The 27,470-nt window shown below is 39.2% G+C and overlaps 1 protein-coding gene across 1 annotated transcript; it reads right to left on the bottom strand.

Moving 5' to 3' along the window:
• Positions 1 to 750: 750 nt before the first annotated feature.
• On the bottom strand, positions 751 to 5,187 carry LOC143625725 (uncharacterized). Its single transcript, XM_077095985.1, has 10 exons — positions 5,173 to 5,187; positions 4,943 to 5,025; positions 4,473 to 4,671; positions 4,064 to 4,185; positions 3,835 to 3,901; positions 3,656 to 3,706; positions 3,505 to 3,557; positions 2,666 to 2,876; positions 1,648 to 1,818; positions 751 to 874 (listed from the first exon to the last, which is right to left on the bottom strand). The coding sequence occupies exons 1-10, from the start codon at positions 5,185 to 5,187 to the stop codon at positions 815 to 817; spliced, it is 1,032 nt and encodes a 343-aa protein (XP_076952100.1). The 3' UTR covers positions 751 to 814.
• Positions 5,188 to 27,470: the final 22,283 nt, after the last annotated feature.

Below are 27,470 nucleotides of genomic sequence, written 5' to 3'. Positions count from 1 at the left end.
ATACAAGTATATATTAACTACTTTTTTTAATCCATGGCTACTGTAGATATATAAATAAAATGTTAAAGAATTCGTGAAGTTGATAACATTATGATGTATGATTAAAAAATTTTTATCAAATAAAGTGCCTCTCGCATCCTCTACGCTATCAAATTTACAATATCTATTTTTCCATCATTATTTAGTTAGAAGATACATACAACCTTCATCCAACAACATAGACAAGACTAATCCAACTGTTAAATACATCCATCAATATATAACACCGACTTAACCAAACAACTTGGAGTATACAACAAACGAGCCCACCCCTCACCGCCATAAGCGAACCATCTCCCTGAATCTCCTCCATTGAGCATAAACTTGTAAAAGGTTAAGCTCGTTAAGTAGCCACAATCGTTAACCTAACTGAGCACCAGTTTGAAGTATCAAGATCAGCTCGCTCGACTCATTATTGAGCATAAGCGAGTAAAAGCTTGGTTTGAGCTCGACTTATTAAGCTCGTGAATTCCAGGTTAACTTCAAAATCCGAACATGTTACCCAACCCAACCCATCTATTATACTAAACCAAACCATACAAAGGTAAGAACAAGTAGAGACATGATTTTAAAAAATAAGCAAGTTTAAACTAAAATCAACAAATATTTGGAAGTGTAGCATGATTAATAACCTATAACCATTACTATTTATGTAAATTTTTTCACTATATATCTACACATGTGCCAGACATCAAATCAAGTCCATTTACCTATTTGACCTTGTAACTTGTTATTTCTATTGCCATCATTCCCCAAATTTCTTCATGTTTCTTACCTAAATTATCCCATCTTTAAACGGGCCAGACTCTGCAATGAGTTGTGTAACGAGTTTCACCTGACATAAAACGGTTAAATATAAGTATGCAAGCGAGCCAAATGAATGCATTGCACATCCTAAATCACATTATTTTTATAAAGCTAGATTATAAAATACTATTTAAATAATCAAGTGTTATGTTACCATTTGTAACACGTTAATTATGCATAAAACTCTAAGATTGGATAAAAACAAGCCTCTGTGAGACTGAGACAGCTCAACCAACCCCGTTTTGCCACCACCAAGTTTCTTTTAAGATAGCTAGGGTGTAAGCGAGCCAAGACGCTAAGGGGTACTCAAATCGGGGCTCGTTAAAAGCTTGAAACGAGCCGAGCTCAAACGAGCTTGAGCCCAAAAATAATTTTTTTATAAACGGGCCCGAGGCTGAGCTTCACTTGGCGAGCTCGAGCTGTCATGAGCCTGCTATTTAAATAGTTCTAACTTAATAAATAAAATTTATAGTATACAATAATTAAATTTATATATAATAATATAAACTTATGAAAAAAATAACTAAATAATAATATTATGTTATAAATAAAGATTATAATTAGAATAATAAAAAAAATAATTAAAAATGTATATAAATTAATTAATATAAAGACAAGATCCCCTGGGTCAAGCTCGAGTTTTAGAAATGGAGCTAAAAACAACACAAGCTCGAGTTTTAGAAATGGAGCTAAAAACAACACAAGCTCGAGCTCAAGCTCTCGTAACTTAAAGGAGCCAAACTCGAGCCTAATTGAGCTCTGGCACAGCTCGTTTACACCCATGAAGATAACGAAGGCTACCTGATCTGTTTCGCGAGACAAGAAGTTGCCGATGACTTGCTTAAAACCTTCATCTAGAAGATAATGACAGCTGTACGTGGTGACGGGCAGATAACCCCGTTGTATTTTGTGCTCACCTTGGGCTCCCGCCTCTACTTTGTTAAGATTCAGCTCAATAGCAGCCTCTATCGCCTGTAATATCAATAAAAAACGGGATAAACCACTTTATATTCTATACAACATCTAATACTTAGATTATGGTAATGTATTAAATACAGATCATTACTACTTACTACTTATTTGTTCCAGTCTTTTACAATTTACAGCTTTGCTTTTAAAAAGCTTTAGATACAGGGCATGTTTGGTTAATAGCTATTAGGAGCTTCTAGCTTTTAAGAAAAAGCTCATACCCAATTAAAAGTCTTGTTTGGTTGAAGGAGCTTGAAGCTTTTAGATCATGAGAAAAAGCTTAAAGTTTGAAGCTCCTACTATTAGCGTTTAGAGAAAGCGACAAGCTTTTAATATTTTAAATTACTTAAATAATCTTCCAAAATAGATACATTTACTTTTATTTTTTTTAGTTATGCCCATTTTGGTCATTTTATACATTTTATTAAAAGCTGCAACTACTCTACCAAACATCTAAAAAGCTACAGCTACCAACCAGCTTCAAGCCACCAGCTTCCAGCTACAACTACCAGCCAGTTTTGCCCAACATACCCACAGTTTTAGTTCATGAGGTTTGATCCAAATAAGTTAATAACCCTTTTAGTCCATTAGTTCTAATTTGACTTTTTTTAGTCTAATAGTTTAAGTTTCATATCAATTAAAGTCCAGCACACTAACCCTATCCAAATTTTCTGTTAACTTTTTATAGATAGACCAAAATACCCTTGACTATTTATGTTATTATTTCATGAAATGACCAGTACACCCTTATTTATTAAAAAGTAACAAATAAAACCAACCAAATTAAACAATATAGTATTATTATTTTACTTAAATTCTCAAAAGTTATTTTGAATGGCTAAAGGCAAACCTGATAGTAGCATGCTTCAAAATGCAAACTTGGATAATAAATGCGTGGTAGGCATCCCCACAACCGCCCGTATATTGTATCTCCTCCAATAAGATTAAGAGCTCCAGCAACCAACTCATCTCCTTCCTCAGCAACAATCAGCATTACATTATCCCCCATTTTCGATCCCATAATATGAAAAAAATCTTTTGTTAGATAAGCCGTACCCCACCTATACACACGAACATAAACACACTATAGATTAACCAACATGAAGGGGGCCCGCTTTAAGATTTAGAAAGAATTTCATCATACTATTTTGCACAACTTAAGACATAGATATTAACAAAATCTATAGAAAAAATGGGTGATAAAAGAAATCAAATATTCAACTTAATGCTAAACTGTGAAATTTAATATTACTCTTTTGGGTAGGGGTGTAAACGAGACAAGCCAGATCGTGAGCTAAAGAGATCGGCTCGTTAAAAGCTTGAATCGAGCTGAGCATAACAATAACAAGCTCAACCCTTAAATTAAGCTTGTTTAATAAACAAGCCTGAGCTCAATCCGGCTCGCGAGCCTAAACAAGCCTGTTATTTGTATCACTTTTTATTTAATATAATAAATATATATTTGTAAAATAATAACTATTGTATACAAAATTACGGCAAAAAGTAGCTAAATTATAAATAATAGATTAAATATAAAATATTATAATTAAAAATATACAAAACAACCAAAATGTATTTAAATCAATTAAAATGTCAGGCTCGGGTCGTTTACACCCTACTTTTGGGGATGGATAATGGATTTAATGATTACGAACACAATGGATGAAGAGTGAGTCATATGCACTGAACTTGTTGTCTGTAGTGTTCCTGTAAAATGTATAAAATGTATCCCAGTGCTTGGCCTGTCAGTAAGAAAATAAATATAGTAAGATCAAGATTCTTGTATGTGAATCATAATATAGATTAAGTGTTTAAAGAAGAAATAGAGGACGCATCACACCTTAATTTCATAACCTCGCAGCCTTTTCATTTTCAAGTTTTGTGCAGGTATCTGCATGAAGACGAAATTTTAAAATAACCTCAATTCAGAGTGGTACTCGGGTGCTCAAATTTAGGCATACATAACTTTCATAGTTTCATTTAAAGTTGTATACCATAACACAATATTAAACAGATTACCTTTTTGCGTTCTTGTCGAATGTTTTTTCTTTTACTTTGCTTCATGTCCATCAAGAAATCATCGAAACTGTTGATGTGAAGAAAATTTAGTAGAAAACAATAATACCATTCCCCAAAATAAATAAATAAATAAATAAAAAACCCTGATAGAATAAGCAATTAGAATCATCCAACCAATAAGTAATATTTAAAATACTAATATTTAGTGCATCATTGGCTCATTGCTCACTTTCTGTAGTTGCGGTTTTTCCAGTGATACTGCATACCAGTCCTCTGCAGAAACCCTTTATCCTTCAATGCATGCCATTCATTTTCAGAGGCAAATGTTATGTGCAATGATGAAACCTGAAACTGTTAAAAATACACATATAAATTAAAAAATGGGAACCAGTTAATGGCAGTTTCACCGATTGCTTCTACAAGAAGTTACCAAAGCGCTCACAGTGAAATCAACGTTTAGTATCTCTACAGAATCAACCATAATGAAGTGCTATGTTTTATTCCAAATAGACTTTTGATAGAAAAAAAAAACAAACTCCTAGTTCCACTACAAAGCACATAATTTATATATAGTAAAATTTGGGCTCTACTTTAAGCTTTTTTCAAGTAATTCCAAGTTTGAACTTTGAAGATAATACCTTAATGGCCAAATCCTTCATAGCAGATACTAAAATGTCAAACACTTGATCTTTGTACGATGTGTTCCTCAGCAAGATCCTTGGACCAGGTACCGGAGTAAAAGGCACACAGCATTGTAACTTTGGATAATACCTCGAACCATAACGGTAGTAAGCATCAGCCCATGAATGGTCAAAAACATATTCACCGTATGAATGACTGCAGTTGCAGAAAAGAAACAAATATGATATAAATGACAAATGAAAGAAAACTTCACCTAATAGTAACAAAGTTTCCGAGTGTTCCACTAAAATCACAAAGGGTTTTTCTGTCCCTCTAAAGTCACTCAACTTTCATTAGATGTTGCATTCACATGTAACCTTTTTATAAATGTTTAAATTTTAAGTGAGGCAAATGAATGTTGGTGGCCAATAAGTGATATCCGTTTGCAATAAACTTGAAGGAGGTTACATTGCAGATAATAAGCAACCTTTTAAGATAGAGTGGGATGACGCCTAGGATATTATTATCTTCATCTTGTGCAACTATGTGCCTGGGAAGCCATCCTGTTTCCTGGACATTTTTAATTTAAGCCCGGAACTAATCTATATATAAGTTGAAAATAATAATAATAATAATAATAATAATAATAATAATAATAATAATAATAATAATAATATTTCCAACCAACCTTGATTGCAGAACCGGATTCCTCTAAACTTGAAAGAAAGCCATGGGAAAGGAAGGGATTAAATTGTTGTGGACCGGTAGCATCGAGGCAGCAGGCATCCCAACCGCTAGAGGGCACTTCGGAAATGGAAGAGACTACAGAAACGGATACGGATACTGTCTTATTAGCATGAATCTTGGTGAATGAGAAGTTGTGTATGGCGAGATGCTGCGTGTCGGTTGGTCTCTTAGATTCCCAGAAGAGTGAGTTGATTCTAATTCTAGATGTGTGCTTGGTAATATGAAAGTCCTTTTTACACGAAAACCCTCTTCCTCCTCCTCCTCCCTGTAATGCAACAACAACATTATGAGGATTAAGGCCTCTCAGCCTTGTGGTATAATATAAGCCACAAGTGAATGAATGATGGATTGGATTTGTTACAAATCAATCCATATCCAACTGACTGACTGACTGAAGTTGAATGATGAGGTAACCTGGACAGAATGCCCATGTGCTTTTACAGCAACAAACTTAAACATAAGTTCAATTCGGTAACATAAACTGGATATGTGATCTGATGATAATCATAATAATCGGGACTTACAAAATCGACAAGAGGAGGAGAAGGACCAAGGACAGCCATGACCATTGTCAACCAAATCAAACAACCAACCAAACACCCACCAGTAGCACTTGTACTTGTGTGGGCTATCTTTCGACACGCCCCAACTCCCCTCACTTTGTGTTTTTTCTTTCACTCTTTACTTCATACTTTTTATTATATTGACACATTCGGCTACGGTTTGTTCAATTATGCCACTTTCGTCCAAAACGTTTCTGAACCATCGAGATTTTCTAATTCTTGCCAAATCGTTAACTTTGTTAGCTTTTAACATTAAATGAGGTGTATATTTGTCTTTTTACCTAATTACCACTTTTCTTTTAATCCATTTATCTGCAACCCATGTATCCTAAGTATCGCTATTTATATATCTCTCATTATTATAAATTAATTTATTTTCCATAAATAGACTTAATTCATTCGTTACAATACATTAATCACCTAACGAATGACCTCATTCATTCATCCCGTTCGTTATGACTCATATAAATGAGGATATACAATAACGAATAGCCACATTCGTTAAGACTCTTAACAAATGTGCCTTACATTAGATAACGAATGAGTCATCATTGACTTATACATTTACCAAATATCCCTATACATCTAATATAATAATACTTTAACAAATACCGAGACGGAAAACGTGTACTAACAAACTCCCCTTCTTGTCGTGCTCTTTGTGTCTTCCAAGCCACATAGGATAGCTGTCGGATTCTGATAAGTTAACAAGCCACATAGGATTAATAACACGTATGAACTCCGTTTTTAGCCCCGATCCTAACACAATAACCGCCTCTCCAGTTCGATTATCGTAGTGCCACCTGTTGAAATTCGTGAACAAGCTTTGAGGAAAGATCTTCACTGGCACTTTCTTCATCGTTTTTCGCGGCTTGACTTGTAAAATCATTTTCCTCCATCCGGTGCATGGATCGATCTCATCGATGTATTTGTGAGTCGGCACTTGAGGCTTAAAAAACTTGAGTCCACAACGCGCCCCATGTAACAAATGTTGATAGAACCAATTTGCCCATTGATTGTTACCACGATTAATAAATGGTTGATTAGCCAGCATTCTCACATCCCAACGCGGCGGTGATAACACGTCAATTATACGTCGTAAGTATTGAATCCCGTGTTCCCATTTGACCACACATACATTAAGCTCTGAATCGTAAAACCAAGAGATAATGTTACCTTTCACAGATCTTGGACTCACATACTTCTTCATTTGGTATGCAGATGCTCGAACTTTCGCTTGTTTGTATTCTTCATGCTCGTTGTAGCGCAAAGCCTCGATCATCTTATTCATTTTCTAAATGTTGTGCCCAAACATACCATCCGAAGTACGTGGTTTATTCTTCTTGACTTCCTTCTCTTTACCTTTACCCCGGTCTTTTTTCAAACGTTCTTCAGCAGCTTCAAAATGTTCAGTCGTGAAAAACGGAATACCATCATCAGAATTGTTACTCGTATACATGTCAGGATATTCCTCTGTTGTCACGTCCCCAACCTCAAACTCCTCATAATTAAACGGCCTATTCCCAGTTGGAATACTCGTATTTACATAGCCTCAAACTCAATTTCCACATCTACTTTCTTTTCCAATTCCTCCACTTCGTTCTCATTCAAACCCAGAAGCAAGGCGATTTGTTCTTTAGTTAAAGAATGATCAACAAACTCGCCTTCTTCGATCTCATCCGCATTAACCATACTCTTAACCACCCCATCCACATCAATAAATAAAGTCATGTTAGCTGCTATCATGTTCACAAGGTTAACTTCGTATAATCTTTATACGGGATAATCTGTAAGTTACCACCAGTAGCTTCAGCAGATTTACCTGACGACGACGTACCGTCGCCCGGTTGCTGATCACCTCCAAAACCAGCTGCATCTGGATTTTTATCCTGATCATCTCCTTTTAGCTTCCTTAATTCATCTTCTTTGTAAGTTAGCTGGAGAATGATCTCATTTTGTTTATCTATCCTCTCCCCCTGAGTAGCAACAAGGGCTTTTAATTCCCTGTGTTTCTCGTTGATCGTACTAAATATGTCTAAACATATTTCGCTGCTCGACCCTCATCTGTTCTTGAAACACACGATCCGCAGCCATTTGATTCTGTTGAAGATGAACCAAATTTAACAGCTGGAACATCTGTCCTTGAGGGGTTATCTGGTAAAAGTTGGGAGGGATAGGTTGCAACGGGCCCTAAGGATGATTGAAAGTCATAAAATAATGCTCAGGCCTCTGCAACACTACTGTAGGACTAACCGGAGCCATCATCTGAGTGTGCGGGCTCGGCATAGTAGATAAAACAATCTAAGGTATTGCACCAAACCTCAGATCCATCGACGCGGTAGTCACCAAAGTAACGGTAGGAGACACTAGTGGAGTAGTCATAATAGATACCGGTGAAGTAGGAGAAATGGATACTGAAACAGCTGGAGACGATACAATAGTATGAATCGAAGGTTGACTCGACATTTCAATACCAGTTCCCCGTCTCCCCTTTGCTTCTTCGGCTTTTCCGGCTTCTCAACCATAGGAGCTTTTCCTTTACGTTTATGGGCATCAGAACTACCCAGACCTTCACCACCATCACCACCATCATTACCCCCCGCACCACCATCTGCACCTTCATGCTTTGAATCAGAATCGTCGTGAATCCAACGATTATTAGGTAGGGCCACGTAATCGATGTTGATCAGATGACCTATAATCCGTTTGTAATGCGGTCGATTCTGCAACGTATGGCCTCTATAAGTCTTGATCCTCCTCATGGTGTCTTCATTCACATGCTCGATGATCATAAAATTAGCCTTGTTCTCCGGATCTTTAAATAATTCAGGATGTAGGTGATTAATGATAAGTGGCAAGAAACGTGGATACATCAAAAACTTGTGATGTCTGGTCATGCAATTTTCCTTAAGATGATAGTAGACCATCTCAGAAAAATTAAACACCTTTTTCAGAACTAACGTGGCGAACGCTGACTACAACATCACCCTACACTCATCATAACCTCCTTTACGCCCACCAAGGTAATGAATCAGTACGTGTAACAAATACTTGTACTGTTCACAGAGACTAGCCTTGTTTTACATAGTCTTATCTAAATCCCCCTTACCTTATCCGACCAAACAAACCTCGTATCAATGATTTATCAAGCTCACACCTATCATCCATCGTATCCTTAAAACCCAACACATCACTTATTACCGGCATATCAATAACCACCAGTTTATCCTGAATCACAGCTTCAATCTGGTTCCCCTCAACATCTTAGCTGTGTCCCAAAAAGCTCGAATAATACTTTGATGTACGTATGTGTCTGTAGAGATAGCAACTTAGATTCTCGATCGCTTCAAAAAACTGATTATTCCCCCCAAACATAGCTGCATCGAAGAAATCATCATCAAGGAAAGCGTAAATGTTATGCTTGCTATCCCAGTCTAATAAAGCAACTTCAGGTTCAGCAATGGGTTCAACATTTTGAACATCTTGCTTGGGTTGTTACTCGGGTACAGGCTCTGGAATATTTTCAATGTTTCTGCCATCCTGTTTAAAACAAATAAGTTAATCTCAAAAATTCCAAAATTACCCTTTATATTAACGAATAGCCACTTCATTCGTTAAGTTTACTTTAACGAATAGGTACATTCGTTAATATACTTTAACGAATAGGAAGTTCATTCATTACCTTAACGAATAAAATGTCCATTCATAATACATTAAGATTCATTCGTTTGAAAAATAACGAATAAGCTTATTCGCTATAAGGTTGCAATCATTCGTTAACAATCTTTTAACGAATGGCTTGTCATTCATTACTCTTAACGAATAATAATTTATATGTAAGTTTGACTATCACAATAAAGGCCAAAATTGATTCTTCAATTCAGAAAGTCAAAAACAATTATAATTTGCCCCTGAAATATACCCATTTGAGAATCAAACAACTCATTAAGGTATCGATGACTGTCGATAGTCATTCTAACACTAATTAACACCCTAATTGATATTCTTAATTAGTTTCATAGGTTTATTAGCTTGATGTCGGTTCTGTTTATTTGTTTATCAATTAATCATATAAAATTTATCCAAATTCATCTAAAATCATATGTATGTGGTCGCCTTTACCTGTAGAATAACACACAAACAATTAGAACTTGGAATATTGATGTTTGATGATTTGAAGAAATTTTGTCGGGGTGTCGTTTGGAAAATGAATGAAATAGTGAAGACGAATGAGGAGTTCATTCGTCTCCTACGGTTTATAAACCCCCTTCAATGATTACACGTATCCCGATGTCATTCGTGTGTTTAAACTAGCGAGTTCTTCATTCGTTACTTTAAATTGTCATTCGTTAAGCTCATACGAATAACTCAGTCATTCGTTAAACGAATATCCTGATCATCCGTTAACTTCAACGAATAAGTTAAATTATGTTGTTCATTCGTTATACAAATGAAAGAATGAGTTGTTCATTCATTAACAAATAGCGGAAGCGAATGAGTTCACATAACGAATGTGCTTCACATAACGAATTAGCACATTCGTTATGTGTTTGAACGAATTATAACCCATTTGTTACACTGTAGTAATGAATGGTTATCTACTTTAGCGAATGGGCATTTTACCATCCAAATTGAATTAAATAATCATTAAATCCTAAGGTTTCAATGAAAATAGTTTAAAAAAATTTTACCTTAACGGTTAAATGTTGACCGTAAAAACTTAAATTAAGCGGATATACTTTAAAATTGAATACTTTAGCACAATTTCACTAAAAATGTGGGGAAAAACTTTTCTTTTTCATCTTTAATAATTCGCACACTCAGTAATCGAAAATAAAGAAGAATCAAAATCTTTTTGAATTTTCTAAAATTTATATTAAAGCACAAATAAAATCTTTTTGTAATTTTAAGTTTTCAAACAAAAAGCAAAATCGAAATATAAAAATGTAAATGCAATTAAAGTAAAGACAATAAAGTAGTACATATTTTTGTGAGTTCGAGCAGGGAATCATATTGGCTTCTAACGTCCTAAGCAACACTTCAATTTCGACCTATTATGCACATAATCCAACGATGATTGCAGATATAATTGTTCTTTTAAACTTTACACAGACTTTTCGGTAACTTTACGATATGATTAAGGTTCAATTAAGCGCAAATCATATGTGGACCCCACCAATTAGACACAATTTTCTATCTCTTATATAGTGAATTGTCACGTGTATGTTTTTCTCTTTATCATAGAAATTGATTAACTGTAACTCATGCAAAAATAATAAAATAAAAATAAAGCAAAAGGTTTAAAATTTTACCTTAAGATCGGTATTACTACACGCAGACAAGGTTCTATTTTAACAAAATAAGAAGATAAAAATAAGTTGAAGTTGTATAAGGTCTTAACAATCAATTCGGATAATCCCGTATTATTGCACGGAGAAAGTCCAAGGCTTTATACGAAACACCAAGAAAAAAAGCAGAATATTCAAATCTTAACCCTCAGTTCGAATAGTCTTATCGCGCAGGAAAGGGTCCAAGATTTGAATAAAAATAAAGAAAAAATAAAGTTGAATTTCTTTGCAAAATTAAATAAGAAAATAAGATGAATTTCTTAGCAAAATGAACTCATGCACACACAGTAATCGTTAAGCCTTTTGAATTTCAAATCAGATATAGAATCATGCTTCTAGATGTTATACCACTGGATTCGGCATTCTTTTATGTTTATATCTTAGCAGTACCTATATAGTCTGTCAAGCCTATCTCACATATCATATTGCTGGTCTTACAACAATTTTCAGTCTAATTTATTCATGTACTAGGTCCTTTAGGTCAATATACTATCATTTTCCTTTTGATGCTTCAAAAACTCATTTTGAGGAGCAATTTTTCATTGTTTTTGGATTTTTTTTAACATTTGAATGTCTTTGGGTTTTATCTGTACAAATTGAAAACACAATATTTTTGTATTTTTCTTGATTTTCTCCCCCCTAAAACAAAAATATAAAGAAAATAAGAACAAATAAAAAAACTGTACAAAAATAAAGTTGATTAACCAAGCGATTGAATTTCTATTAAAGTTTTTAAACCATTTATACCAAGCAAATATTGAAAACGTGTTTTGTCAAAGGCTTTGATATAAGGTCAGCTTTCTGAAAATCCGTGTATATCTTTTTCAATACTAATAAGTTTCTTTTCAAATCAGTCACGTATGAAATGATATTGTATCTCGATGTGTTTCATTTTAGAATGTTGAACGGGATTCTTGGTGATACTTATGGCAGCAGAATTATCAATATAAATAGGAGTAGTAAGAAACTTCAAACCATAATCCCACAAGTGTTGCTGGATCCACAAAACCTGTGAGCAGCAACTCGAGGCTGCCACATATTCTACTTTGGCGACTGAAGTGGAGATCATTGTCTGCTTCTTACACTGCCAGGAAACAAGCCGGTTTCCCAAAAATTGACATCCTGCTGTTGTTGATTTGAAGTTGATCTGGCGTCCTACATAGTCCGAAACGGTGTAAGCTATCAGATCAAAACTATCATCCTTGGGATACCATAACCCGATGTCAGGATTAACCTTAGATAGTGCATGATACGCATCACAGCCACCATATGAGTCACTCGAGTACTTGATTGATACATGGCACCTAAACAAACAGCAAACATCATATTAGGTCGAGATGCATTTAAATCATAAGAGATCCGATCATCGCTCTACACAGGGTCAGATCAACAATCTCCTCCAATTCATCCGCTGATAAATTGTGACTCACGGGTAGAGGTGTGGAGGGGACTTTTCTGGAAGTTTTCTTGAATCGGCTCAAGACATTGTTCACATATTTGGTCTGATGAATTAATATTCCCGAATCAAACTTGTGAACTTGTAACCCCAAAAAGAAATTCATCTCCCCTATCGAACTCATCTCGAATTTCGTCTGCATCGTTCTCTCGAACTCCTTACACAACGTGTCGTTCGTTGAGCCAAAAATGATATCGTCAACGTATATTTGGACGAGGAGCAGATCATCACCAAGACTCTTGTAGAACAATGTACAATCTAAAGTCCCCCTTTTGAAGCCACTATCCAAAGATGGTCAGCAAGTGTGCTGTACCAGGCTCTCGGGCCTGGTGCAAACAATACACTGCCTTGTTTAAACGGTAAAAACGCTCAGGATAATTCAGATCTTCAAATCCAGGAGGCTGCTTCCCGTACACTTACTCATGAATTTCATCGTTCAAAAATGCAGATTTCACATCCATTTGATACACTTTGAAGTTCTTGAAAGCTGTGTAGGTCAAAAAGATACGTATAGCTTCCACTCATGTCACTGGAGCATATACTTCAGTATAGTCTATGCCTTCCTGCTGATTATAACCTAAGATGACTAACCGTGCTTTGTTTCGCACGATCACCCCACGATCATCTTTTTTACACTTGTAAACCCATTTTGTAGGAATCGCTTTCTTGACTCTCTCGGGTTTATCAATTAAATCTCATACACCCAGTCTTACGAACTGCTGCAGTTCCTCTTGCATCGCTTCAAACCAAGACGGTTCCTTTAGTGCCATTGAAACACTGGTCGGTTCTATCAGAGATAAAAAGCTGGTGTATTTGATGATGTTGAGAATACACGTTGCATGCATGTCCACATACGCAAACAACACAGTATCATCAAACACGTTAACATCAGCAGATAATTTACCATCATCACATACATTAGCGACCTGATGTCGTGTCCTCACTCCGTCTTTTACGTTATCGATGATGTCTTCTTGAGGATGATCTGCATGAATCCGAAGAGACGGATTTGCATGAACCAGTACGTTATCACCAATATTGGTGACGTTTTCCTCAGTTGTGTCTAAAGAGACCGTTTGTGATGAATTTTCAAATTGAATATCCTCAAGAACACCTTGAGGATCATCCAATGGTATAGATGAAGAGTCAAAAAACTCGGCGTCATCAGAAGATTCCGGAACATCTTCCAACGTTTTCGGTTGAGTCGGTACCACGGGTTCTTCATAATTAGAAGAACTTAGTTTGGAAAAGAATTGATCCTCTAAATACGCACGAACCAAGTTTTTGGATTGTACCTCAATCGTTAGAATGAAAGAGTTAAATAATGAATAATAGTCGAACATCCCATCGAGCCCTTTGCCGGTAGGAGGTGTGGTGTAGCTTTGGCAATCGACATGATACCACTCCTCCACACAACCTAACGAGATATTAAAAACTCGTTTCTTGGGTGAAGCATACCCAAGAAAATAGCCTTCGAATGCTTTCTCTTCAAACTTCCTAGTCCTCTTTTCAATATGGTACATGGGCTCTTGAATGGTTCAAGATACTTTAGATTCGGCTTACGGTTATTAAGAAGCTCGTAACTCGTCTTTTTAAGCTTCTTAACCGTTAGGACTCTGTTCAGTGTATAGCAAGCGGTGCTCACAGCTTTGTTCCAGAACGGAACCAGAAACTTTGAATCCGCTAACATCGTCCTAGCCACTTCGATCAACGCCCGATTCTTTCTTTCCGAAACACCGTTTTGTTGTGGTACATATGGAGCACTATATTCTTGATGTATTCCCCATCGAATACAAAGTGAATCTAGCACTTTGTTCTTAAAATCCGTACCGTTATCACTACGAATTCGTCTCACTTTGTGTTTGTAAAGTGATTCAATCTTCGTGATTAGATTCTGAATCAAAATCGGTGTTCGGTCTTTTGTGCTCATAAATAAGACCCACGAATACCTCGAGTAGTCATCAGTCACTAACAAACAATAGAGATCACCCGTGATACTCGGACGATTCACATGACCAAATAAATCCATATGTTCAAGAGGAGTATCGATTGAATTAATATGTTTACTCGGGTGAGACTTCTTCTTTTGTTTCCCTTTCTTACAGCCAACACAATGATCATTCAGCTTGAAGTTCTTGAGGGACACCCAATCCACCAAATTATTCACTATCAGATGATTCATTTTGCGAATGTGAATGTGTCCCATATGCCTATGCCAAAGAATCGTATCTTTCTCGGTTGCTTTCGAGATAAAACACGTTTATGAAGGAGCGGTAGATACTTTAAGACCCATATCCAAGACATAAATGTCATTCGATCGAGGTGATCTCATGGCAACTATATCTTCAGGAATCGTGTATCCCGGTTGAAGGATAGCACATTCCTTATCAGTGAACAAAGTGGTATACTTTTTATCACAAATATGAGACACACTTAGCAAATTGTGATCCATGTTTTCACAGTAATTAACCTTCTCAAACATAATGTTACCGTTTGAGATCTCTCCTTCCTTCGTAATCATACCCCCAGATTACACGCAAAAGCAGCGTATCCCCTTTGAATATCTTTAACATTTGTTAGGAGATTGAGATTGCTGGTAATGTGCCAAGAACATCCAATGTCTAGAATTCATTTGTCTCCAGAAATTGTCTTAGATGAACTCTGCACAAAGAGTAGAATGATTAGTTCAAAAAGGCAGCCCAAGCCTCAGTCTTGGGCTCTCCCTATGATACTTTCGGAGATACATTAAAAACAGCTTTCAGTTGTGATTGAGGGACTTGAGAATAGGTTACAGGTTTCTTTGACTTTCGTTTTAGATACCCATCCCTAATCACTCCTGAATTTATGTTTTTACAAATCGGTTGAGCAAAGTCAATCAGTTTGTTAGATACATTACTTTTATCACCTTGAATGACTTTTCGAGGATTGACGTTTGAATACATTTTAAATGACTTATTAACTTTTGATTTCAAAGGTTGTTGTTTCTTGTTAATGTCAACTTGAGGAATTGATTCCTTAGTCACATTTTTAATAGTCGATACTTTTGATCCACACTTCTTAGCTATGTGACCATGTTCCCCGCATATAAAACACAAACAAGTGTCAGCAACTTTTTGTGGCGAAACATGAGACAGATGTGAAGATGCAGGTTGAACAGAAACAACCTTTGGTGATACAAAAGGAACCGAACTTGAAACAACCTTTTTACCCTTTTTATTTTTATAAGATTCAAGATTGGTAGTATTAGCAGCACTTTCCAGCCCCGATGATTTTACAAATTTTATAGGTTTGAAAGTATTTAAACTCTGTTTCTCTTGAGGTTTAATTAGTTATTCATGATCGTGCATTTAGAAAGCTATGTTTGAATTATATTCAATGCCTTAGGATATTTTACACTCGTTGTGGTCGTATGTTCCTTAAGGTTATACATATTACTTGTGGACTAGGCTCAAGGTTGCTATTGGGCCAAGTATTAATTCCTAGATTATCCATTATTTATGGATTGAATGTGATGATATGGTTTGGTTGAATGTTTGAATTAGATATTTGTAAGTGTGTATGTGAATGTGTATGTGTTGGTAAACTGTGACCGGGTCAAATATATTACTTGGGGAAGACCCGGGGTGAGGAGGCCCATGTCGCATGTTTATGATCTTTTGTGAGAGTAGTGTTATGATTTAACGCTGTTTCAAGTTTAGCTTTAAGATCAGCATATTCGGAACACTCAATCACAGCAGCCGGGGATTCGGTTACATTAACTTGAGGTTTAGGACTTACCTCTTCGATCTTAGACATGCAAGCATAAGATTCAACTTGATTAGGATTTGAATTATCAGATTCGACTTGCACAGATGAATTGTCAGATGAACTCTGATCAAAATCAGTTTCAGAGTCTGATGTGTCGCTCTCTTCAGATACTTGATCACTGCTTGCATCTTCAAATTGATCAACTGGTTCAAATACCGCAAGGTTGGCCTGATTTCCCAGCAACCTTTGAGACCAATCAACCCCTTCATTTACGACAAGTGCTTGATTATTGTTTGACTTATTCTTGTCAACTTCAGAAGAACTCCTTTTACCTTGATCATTTCCCTATGAATTCTTTCCTTGAGATCTCTCAGCGCTGCGTGAATGACATGAGGTTGAAGACTCACGCAAATATAAACCAAATATAAATAATTAGATAGTGGTAAATGGGTGTCGAACACGAAGAGTTTGTGGAATATGTGTTACTGAGTAGCTTACAATTAAACAAATATAAATATAAATGACGAAAAATTAATATTTAGGTTGGTTTGATTTGATTTAATAAACTAAAAACACTAAATGAAGGTTGTAAACAATTGATTAAATGAGCATTCCTCTTGGAGTTCGTTATTACGCAAATCTTTTGTTTAAGTTCAACGGATAAATCATAATATCTTGATTCCGTGTAAGTTTAATTGTTTGTGATTAATCAAGAACTAAGTACTCGGATTCCTAGAACGCCAGGTCGTTACTTGGTTAATCAATCAATATAATCTTAACACTAATTTCTTCTACTAAATCTCGATTGTCAACAATACCAAGAACGTATAGAACGAAATTAGGTTAAAGGATATGGACAAATTACAAATACTCAAACAAACAACTTGATTATATTATCTAAACGATTCAATAATCAATCGAAGTGCAAGAACGATAAACATAAAGAGAATTGTAACAACCTTACAACCAAGAGAAATACTGAATGTTTTAGCCATACATCATTGCAATCATCATACCAAGTTTTAATCCAAAGCAATCCAATATCGAGATGTTAATCTTCAATTCAAAAGCCTCAAAAACTTGTTCTCCATCCCCAAAATCACCCCAATAATTGTCTCAAAACGAAATAATATGAAAAGTATCTCAAAAGCCAATTATAACATCAATATGGAGTTGTAACCGCCACCAGCTTGCAGGTCCCACCGTAAGCCACGGTGGCCACCGTAGCTTACGGTGGCTTCAAAAACTTTATGCCAACTTTGTTCTGTTTACGGCAGCATGCTAAGTTGAACCCCTACCGTAGCTTACGGTGGCTACCGTACGCTACGGTAGCCTCAGCTCCAATATCATTCTTCTTTGGTTGACTGTTACCCCCACCAACTCTCAAGTCCTTTGCTCCTCTCCATCATAGTTAACTTGAATCACCTTTTCTCAGTACTTGTACCTACAAACACATGGCATAGTGTTGTAATCCAAATCTGTGAAATTACACATAAACGCACACGTTTTAACGAGAATTACTACACTTATGGGTGGTTCTACAATCCACCCGTCACATTCCCACACTTCAACGTTGCTTGCCCTCAATCAACTCAATCCATTCCTTTCATATATAATCTTTTAAGCTTAATAACACTTTCCTTCACAAGGTTTTCGGTCAAGGTCCCAGATCATACCCCATTCCTTGTATTTCATACAAACAATAGTCATCCATCACAATTTCAAAATAATCAAACAATTAAACCTCTAGCCAAACCTAACATGTTTCTTTAATTTATCTTATGCAACACTCCATACACAGTTACATCTCAATCCAGTGCCTTAATCACAATTATCAATACTTGGACACATGTGCAATCCTACTATAATAAGTTCATGGAACTATCAAACCTCCACCTACAATTGCTTTAGGAATTGTGCAAATCAAAAGGTCTTATCTCAGGTTGTAATGGGGCCACGTGTTTAGGTGCGGAATGGGAATTTTGAAAGTAGCGCATGCGATTAGATCCGACCAAGTTATTACATACAACTAATCAAAATGCTATAACTTCTAACATAATACTGAATTTTTCTCTTCTCTCTCCTTTTTTTTACTGATTTTTTTTTCACTATATAACTTGAATAAAATAACAGCTTACTCTTTCTTCATACTTCTTCACTAATGCAAAAATTGCATAACATACCTATTAACTAGGCCGGATCTTTTCACAAATAAATATGTCAATGGTAATTCATAAACAATAAGCACTAGGTTCAAAATTTAGGCATCTAAAGACCAAACCCCCGCCCCTCTCATTGCCCACGCTCATATTTGTAATGTATGAGGCCCAACCCCCAAGACCCACACTCTCACTCATCCGATACGAGGCTTATCCTAATTGCCTCTATCCTTTTTGCACGCATACCAAGCTAAGGTCTCGGAAAGCAATCATTGCACGAGTTTTAACAAGGAAGGTCACATTGCCCATCGCACTCTATAAGCACCCTGAGTCTCGAATTACTCCACTTACATGAGATAACTAACTCAAAACATGTCATCTTTAGCTAGAAATTTAACTGAACTCGTACCCCAACAACTAAGCCATAATCATACAAAAGAACCTGACCATGATAAAGGACCTCAGTCTCAACCTATCATATTTTTTTTTTTCAAATTTTTATCCCTCATCATTCCCACACTTGAGGTACATTGTCCTCAATGTAGGTTCTTTTATTTAACACACCACCGACAAACACAACCCTTAAAATCCAACTTGTCATTACTCCACCCAACCTCCCAAAACCCAAACATAAACATAAAAATAAGATACAAAAATGTACAAGGAAACACCTGATTTGCTGCCGACGCAGCTCAATAGTAACGTGGCTGCGGTGGTCCAAAGATGGACGTCATCACGTCCGTGAATTCGCCAAAACCAAAAGCTCCATGATCCTCTCCACCAGCTTGACCTTCTCCTTGAGCTTATCCAGAAACTTTGAGTTTGATGCGGATTCACCCATTCTAAATGATGCAATGGCCGCATGGGATAATTCACCGTACCGTCGTATGGTCGCAATGTGGTGTAGTTAATAATCGTTGAGTCTGTCACCACAGGTTGCCCCAAATGCCATGCTTCGTGCATTCATCTTTGACGGTCATCCTCATACCGATGGTTGATTTCTCTTTGTTCAGCATAAGCATGGGTCCGGTTCCACACTTCTTGGCGATCATACATTTGCTTTTGGGCCCGTTCCATGCTTGCGCCCATGAATGTTTGGTGATCAAACAATGTATGGGTTGTCTCAGCCCAATTATAGAAGTGTGATGGCCTGTTGTTGATTATTACATCCCGCATGCTGCACCCCATTCAAGTCAAATGTTTGCCTCGAATAGTCAAATGGAAAGGAACTTGCCTGTCCTTGCGCACTTGAATTACAACCTACCCTTTCACTTTCCCTCGCGACCCGCTCACCCGGTTCATCATCATAATCATCTTCTCCACTCTCTTCCTCGTCATCATCACTCTCAACTTCATCTTCTTCTCCCGGTTGCAAAGGTCTAGCATCAACCTTCAATGCCCTCCATCTCTGTCCCTCACTATTCAACATATGGTATGTAACGCCCGTTAATTCCGGTTTCAAGAATTAAAGATTGTAGAGTATGTATAATTCTCGGGATTTATCCGACGTTTCTCGGAAGCTTTTACGTCATCCCGGTACGTTAAAGAACCTAACTTTTCCTTCCATTTTGCCTTACACTTCAATCTAGAGGGACTAGAGTGTAATATGTTATGTTATAACATAAACTAACTCTAGCCCCCCCATAGCTACGATCGGCAGGAAGAAGGGAGCTGATATGTTGTAAAAAACTCGTATTTTCCGCACGTTTTATCTACGTATTATATTATATTTTATATGTTTTAACTCGTTTTAGATAGGTTTTACATACAGTTATTAATCTTGTAGGTTTGGGGTAAAAGAAAGGAAGAAACCGGGACTTTTCGAGCATTCTAAAAGTATTTCACGCATACGTTTTCAAGTAAACAACTCAAGGCCCGACCAGTATGCATCATGGAGGCCCAAGACCATATTATATTATATTATATAAAAAAATAAAAACCCTAGGGCTGTGAACAGGTTCCGATCGGCAGTAGGAGGAAAGAAAGAAAAAGAGAAAAAGTTTTTTGGAGCTAGGGTTTGATCGTGTAGCGGCTAGGGAAGGAAGAAGACACAAGAACCAAGCCTCGGGAAGGTTTTCATCAGTTGTAGCAGCCAAGAACAGCCTGGAATTCATTCATATCCTTACATCTTTTTCATTGTTCATATACTTTGATTTACTTGTTCAATTGATTAGTAGTTTTGCAATTACTTGGGATAATGACTTGTTATTGATTAGTATTGGTTATTGAATTTTTAATTGATGTTTAAGATGAGTTTAATGATGCTTTTATTTAATGTTCATGGCTGTCCAAAGATGATTATTGGCTAAACTTGTTAGTTCTACCTAGGAAAGATGATTCTTGTTAGTGTTTGATGAGCTTTTTGGATTGTTTAATTGATAGACTTGAATTGCTATTGTAAAGTTTGATTTAGACATGAAATAGGTTGTGTTTAAGGGCTGGAAATTTTGGTGATTCATTGCATAAACCTCGTGTGTTGATTGATTAGTTTTGTGTTGATTGATCGGTGCATTGTTTGATTCTAGACTTTGTGTTTAGGGTTTGTTTGCGGTAGGAACAACCGTAGGGTTTTGTTGCGTGAATAATTGGATTAAGTACAGCGGTTAAACACCTTCCTTGAGACCGAGAGGTGATAGGAAGTTAGGGTTGTCTCATTGCCTTTGCATGCTAGAATAAGGATTGCGCGAGAGCGAGTTCGTTTCTTGTCAGGTTTAGGAATTTTGAGAGACTAGTTGATCTATTTTGGTTTAAGTTGAATTGTTCCTCTATCCTTGGTTGTGTAGTATTCATTACCATTAGGGTCGAGTGTTGGTGAGACCGAAAGGTGATCCTTCATTAGAACACGTTAGCAATTGTTTCCCGGTTTGGTCGTTTTAGCCGATTTTGAGTAGTTAGGGTTTTTTGTGTGAGACCGAGAGGTAATCCAGTGAGCCCGAGCGATCCTTAGTCATGTCATCTTTAGGGACCGGTGTCTAGATATCATTCAATCCATTAGCTTGTTAGGCCTATAATTTGATTCAGACCTAGGTAGACGTTTTTCTCCATTCCTAAGTTAACAAAGTTTGTTTCCCGTTAAGTTTTCCATTTTTGGTAAGTTTTGTTAGTCAGTCTAGTTAGTTCACTTAAGTATTTAAAAATCAAAAATCAATATAATTATTATTCTAAGGTAGGTCTTGTCTAGGGTTAGTGATCTTTAGCGTTTTGACGTGTCCACGTGTTCGATACTCGGACTTCCTAAGTCTATACTACTTGCGATCGGTACACTTGCCGGTTGTGTGTGGTTTTAGGATTTTCGTTTTAATAATAAAGCTTAGTTGTGAGGGTCATATTTATAGGGTTATTAGACACACATCAAGTTTTTGGCGCCGTTGCCGGGGACACGGTTTTAGGCGTTTTGAGAGCAATCCAAGTTAGGACTTATCTTTTGTGCTACTTGTAATTATTATTATTCTTTTTTGTTTTATTTTGCTTATTTGTTAGAATAGTTTAGATAATCTTATTTCTAATTATAGTATTTATGCGACAGACTCGATCTCATGGACCACCCGACACTGAAGCATTTCCCGAGCCAGAGAGAGAGTTTCGTGAGAGACATCGTCCCTTTTCACCCTCGTCCACTTCTTCATCCGTTGACCTCGACGATAGGGATAGGATCATGGGCGACATTCCACCACCGAGAAGGACAGTTGCGGACCGGGCCCGACCGGCCAATGCTGGCGCGAGATCCAGCATCGCACCACCCGCCATTGGAGTTGCGACGAACTGGCAGATCCCGTCGAACATTCTGAATACCATTGCTCATTCTGCTCAGTTTCACGGGTTGCTTCATGAGAACCCGCACTCTCATCTCACCCGCATCGTGCGTATCTGCGACACTTTCCATCTTGCGGGCGTTTCCGAAGACGCCGTTAAGCTCCGAGTCTTTCCGTTTTCACTACTGATCAAGCGAGTCTGTGGCTCGAGTCCCTCCCACAAGGCTCTATAGCTACTTGGGCTGCCATGCAGACCCAATTTCTTGAGAAAAACGATCCTCCGGCGAAGGCCGCTCATTTGCGTAACCGGATACATTCTTTCCAGATGGAGGACACAGAGAGTTTTTACGAGACCTGGGATCGGTTCAAGAATCTATTAGCGTTGTGCCCCAACCACGGCTTGCAAGATTGGGCGGTCGTCGAAAAGTTCTACAATGGAGTGACGTACGCGACACAGAGTATGCTCGACACGGCGGCGGGAGGAAATCTGTTAACAACAAAGAACCCCGATGAGTGTATCGCTTTATTCAATGGGTTAGCTATGAGTGGGTACCAGAGACCGCCCGCCAGAGGAGGTAAGACCGTTGATTCCATCTCACGAGGCATGCATTCGGTGGACACCACCACCGCACTGACGGCACAGGTCGAGGCGTTGGTGAAGATGGTAAAGGACATGCAGATGAAGAGCAAGTTGTGTGAAATCTGCAGAGGGAGGCATGATACCATTCAGTGCCCAGTCAGTTCGCAGGAGGAGGCCGTAGACTTCGTAGGAAATCCAAACCGAAATCCAAATTCTTTCAATTCGTATAATTCGGGATGGAAGGGAAATCAAAACTCCAACTGGAGGAGCGGCAACCAGTCCGGTTTTCAGCAGCGTCAGAGCCTATTTCAGGATGCCGGTGAGGGAGCGAGCATTGGGGAGAAGAAGCCCACTTTGGAGGAGATGATGGCGCAACAAACACAGATGCTGTCACAGCTTATGTCACGAGAGGATTCCCGACACAAGGAGACGCAGGAGAAGCTTCGAGAGCACGAGCAGTTCATGAGGAATCAGGGAGCGTCGATTCAAAGTCTTGAGCGTCAGTTGGGAGAGATAGCGAGTAGGTTGAACGAGAGGCCGCAGGGTTCACTACCAAGTAACACCGAGCAGAACCCAAAGGGATTCGCTAAAGCTGTGACAACGAGGAGCGGTGCAGGGGCACGAGGGGAGCCCGGGATTCAGCAGAGAGGAGTAGTCGAGGAGCCTACAGTAGTTGTAGAGGAGCAGGTGGATGAGGAGATTCAGATGGAGTCTCCACCGGCCCAGGTGAATCGGAGAAGCAGCCCAGGGAGTTCAGCATAAGCCGAGAGATAGCAGCTACCGAGTGAGCCGCCGAGAGTCTACAAGCCCAGAGTACCATACCCCAGAAGACTCCGCCGAGACAGAGATGAGGAGCTTCACCTTAACATTCCTTTCCTTGAGGCACTGACTCAGATGCCTAAACACGCGAAATTCCTCAAGGATATCCTTTCGAATAAGGAGAAGCTTGCTGAGGTCGCTTCCATCCCATTGAGTGCTAGCTGTTCTGCTGTCTTACAACAGAAATTACCGGAAAAGATGGCCGATCCAGGGAGTTTCATGATTCCCTGCATCTTGAGTGATGATACGGTTATTCATGCGCTAGCCGATCTCGGTGCCAGCATTAATCTCATGCCGTATTCTGTGTATCGCAAGCTGGGTCTAGGCGAACCGAGGCCTACCAGGATGAGTATCCAGCTTGCTGATCGTTCTGTGAAATACCCTCAAGGGGTGGTCGAGAACATGCTGGTTCGTGTTGACAAGTTCATCTTCCCGGTGGACTTTGTCATTCTGGACATGAACGACGATGATAGCGTACCGCTTATTTTAGGCCGACCATTCCTTGCCACTGCACAGGCGTTGATTGACGTCTGCGAGGGTAAGTTGATTTTGAGAGTTGGGGATGAGAACGTCACCTTTGAAGTTCGACAATCACTGAAACACCCCAAGTCTGCTGATGACTCCCTGTACTTTATTGATACCATCATGGAGCATGTTGGTGAGTTTTTTAGTGAGATCTGTGGAGGATCTTCCTCCAACACTCAGATTCTCGATAGGGACATTCCGGAGATTGAGATGGTTGCCATGACCGACCAGTCAACCGAAGATGACGCCGAGTCATATCACCCTGAGTCTGAAGTGTCTGCTGAGATCGTACGTGACGATCCGATGGACCGACCTTCTGTCGAGAGCCCACCTCCTTCCTTAAAGCTTAAATTGTTACCTGCCCATCTGGAGTACGCGTTTTTGGATGAAGAGAGGAAGTTGCCGGTTATTGTCGCATCTGCTTTGACGGAGGACGAGAGAAAAAGATTGTTGAGGGTGCTTCGAGAGCACAAGGAGGCCATTGCATGGAAGATTATCGACAGCAAGGGTATCAACCCTTCATTTTGCACGCATAAAATCCTCATGGAGGATAATTATAGGACTGTCGTTCAGCCTCAGCGGCGGCTTAATCCGATGATGCAGGAGGTCGTGAAGAAGGAGATCATCAAACTCCTTGATGCGGGGATCATTTTCCCCATTTCCGATAGTTCATGGGTTAGTCCAGTCCAAGTGGTTCCCAAAAAGGGTGGCATGACTGTCGTCACCAATGAGAGGAACGAGCTCATTCCCACTAGGACTGTGACCGGTTGGAGAGTCTGCATCGACTACCGCAGACTGAATGCTGCCACGAGGAAAGACCACTTTCCTCTACCCTTCATTGATCAGATGTTGGAGCGTTTGGCAGGTCAGCAGTACTACTGCTTCTTAGATGGTTTCTCCGAGTACTTTCAGATTCCTATTGCTCCCGATGACCAGGAGAAAACCACGTTTACCTGCCCGTACGGTACATTTGCCTATCGACGTATGCCGTTCGAACTGTGTAACGCTCCAGCCACATTTCAGAGGTGCATGGTGGCTATATTTCATGACATGATCGAAGACTCTATGGAGGTGTTCATGGACGATTTTTCTGTGTTTGGGAGTTCTTTCGATCAGTGTCTCTCTAACCTTGAGAGGATGTTGGCCCGATGCATTGACACCAACCTAGTTCTTAACTGGGAGAAATGTCACTTCATGGTACGCGAGGGCATCGTTTTGGGGCATCGTATTTCGAGTGCGGGGATAGAGGTCGACCGAGCGAAGGTCGATACCATCTCTAATCTTCCCCCGCCCACTTCCGTGAGACCCATCCGGAGTTTTCTGGGTCATGCTGGGTTCTATCGCCGGTTCATTAAAGATTTTTCTAAGATTGCGAGACCCATGACCAAACTCTTGGAGAAGGATGCCCCATTCGTGTTTTCTGAGCAGTGTATCGAGGCGTTTGATCTTTTAAAAGACAAACTCGTTAACGCCCCGATCATGATTGCTCCCGACTGGTCGCTTCCCTTTGAGTTGATGTGTGATGCTAGCGATTTCGCAGTCGGAGCGGTTCTTGGACAGCGGAAGGATAAACACTTCCATCCGATTTACTATGCGAGCCGGACCCTGAATGGTGCACAGGAGAGTTACACCACCACCGAGAAAGAGCTTTTAGCTGTGGTGTTTGCATTCGACAAATTCAGGTCCTATCTTGTTCTGTCCAAGACGATTGTGTACACGGATCATTCTGCCATTCGTTATCTCTTTAGCAAACAGGATGCTAAACCACGCCCTATCCGATGGATCCTGTTGCTTCAAGAGTTTGATATTGAAATCCGTGATAAGAAGGGGGCCGAGAATGTGGCGGCCGATCATCTTTCGCGTCTTGAGGGAGCTGATTTAGGAGAGCCGGGGGTCAGGATTAATGACCACTTTCCGACAGAGAGTCTTATGTTTGTTTCGGCTCAGGATGAGGGTTTCCTATGGTTCGCCGACTTTACGAACTATCTTGCTGACGGGTACTACCAGAAGATGTCTTACCAGCAAAAGAAGAAATTCTTTGCTGATGTCAAGTTTTACCTGTGGGACGACCCGTATCTTTTTCGTATAGGTGCTGACAAGTTGATCAGGAGGTGTGTTGACGTTAAGGAGGGATGGCAGATTCTGAGCCATTGCCATGTTGGACCGACAGGAGGTCACCACGGTGCGAGTTTGATGGCAAAGAAGGTGTTTGATTGTGGATTCTATTGGCCTTCGATTTTTAGGGATGCGCACGCGTTTGTGAGGAGTTGTGATCGTTGCCAGCGGGTCGGCAACATTTCTTCGCGAAATGAAATGCCCCAGAATGCTATTCAGGTTTGTGAGGTTTTTGATGTGTGGGGAATTGATTTCATGGGACCGTTTCCATCTTCGCGTGGGAACAAGTATATACTCATGGCGGTTGATTATGTGTCGAAGTGGGTTGAGGCCAAGGCCTTACCCACTAATGATGCCCGAGTTGTACTACGTTTTCTCAAGAGCCTTTTTGCTCGTTTCGGTGTCCCGAAGGCGTTGATCAGTGATAGAGGAACTCACTTCTACAATGTGCAGATGGAGAAGGCGTTGCATCGCTATGGGGTCACCCATCGGCTTGCAACCGCCTACCACCCACAGGCTAGTGGGCAGGTAGAATTGAGTAACGAAGGGATCAAACGTATTCTTGAGAAAACGGTTGGTTCGAATCGTCGGGATTGGTTCGACAAGTTGGATGACGCGTTGTGGGCCTTCCGTACAACATACAAAACTCCGACCGGTTCCACACCGTTTCGGATGATTTATGGGAAGGCCTGCCACCTGCCTGTCGAGTTGGAGCACCGTGCTTTTTGGGTCCTACAGAGGGTCAACTTCGATATGTCTGCCGCAGAGAGCACTCGTTTCCACCAGTTGCACGAGTTAGAGGAGCTGAGAGATCACGCTTACGCGCAGTCATTTAGGTATAAGGAGCGAACGATAGGAAGTTGAAAGGTAGCAAGCAGTTCAAATGTGGGGATTTGGTTTTATTGTATAACTCCCGGTTGAGGTTATTCCCGGGAAAGTTGAGATCCCGATGGTCGGGACCGTTCACGGTCACTGAGGTCTTCCCGTACGGCACTGTTGAAATAGAGGATAAAGGTGGGAAGTTTAAGGTGAACGGTCATAGATTGAAGCACTACATAAGAGAGCCGGTGACTGATCAGACGGTCGAGGTATTCTACCTTGACGCGCTCTCCGAGACTTAGACGCGATGGATGCACACTCGGGAGACTGCCCGAGTTGTAGAGTTTGTATTTATGTATTTGTGTGATGCTATATGTGTTCTTTG

Source organism: Bidens hawaiensis, unplaced genomic scaffold (assembly GCF_021521415.1).
Source record: "Bidens hawaiensis isolate Kalapana, Puna unplaced genomic scaffold, B.hawaiensis_p1.1 tig00004199_1, whole genome shotgun sequence".
NCBI classification, from domain to species: domain Eukaryota; kingdom Viridiplantae; phylum Streptophyta; class Magnoliopsida; order Asterales; family Asteraceae; genus Bidens; species Bidens hawaiensis.
The sequence above is the reverse complement of the archived record's forward strand: the minus strand, read 5'-3'. Positions and strand labels throughout refer to the sequence as shown.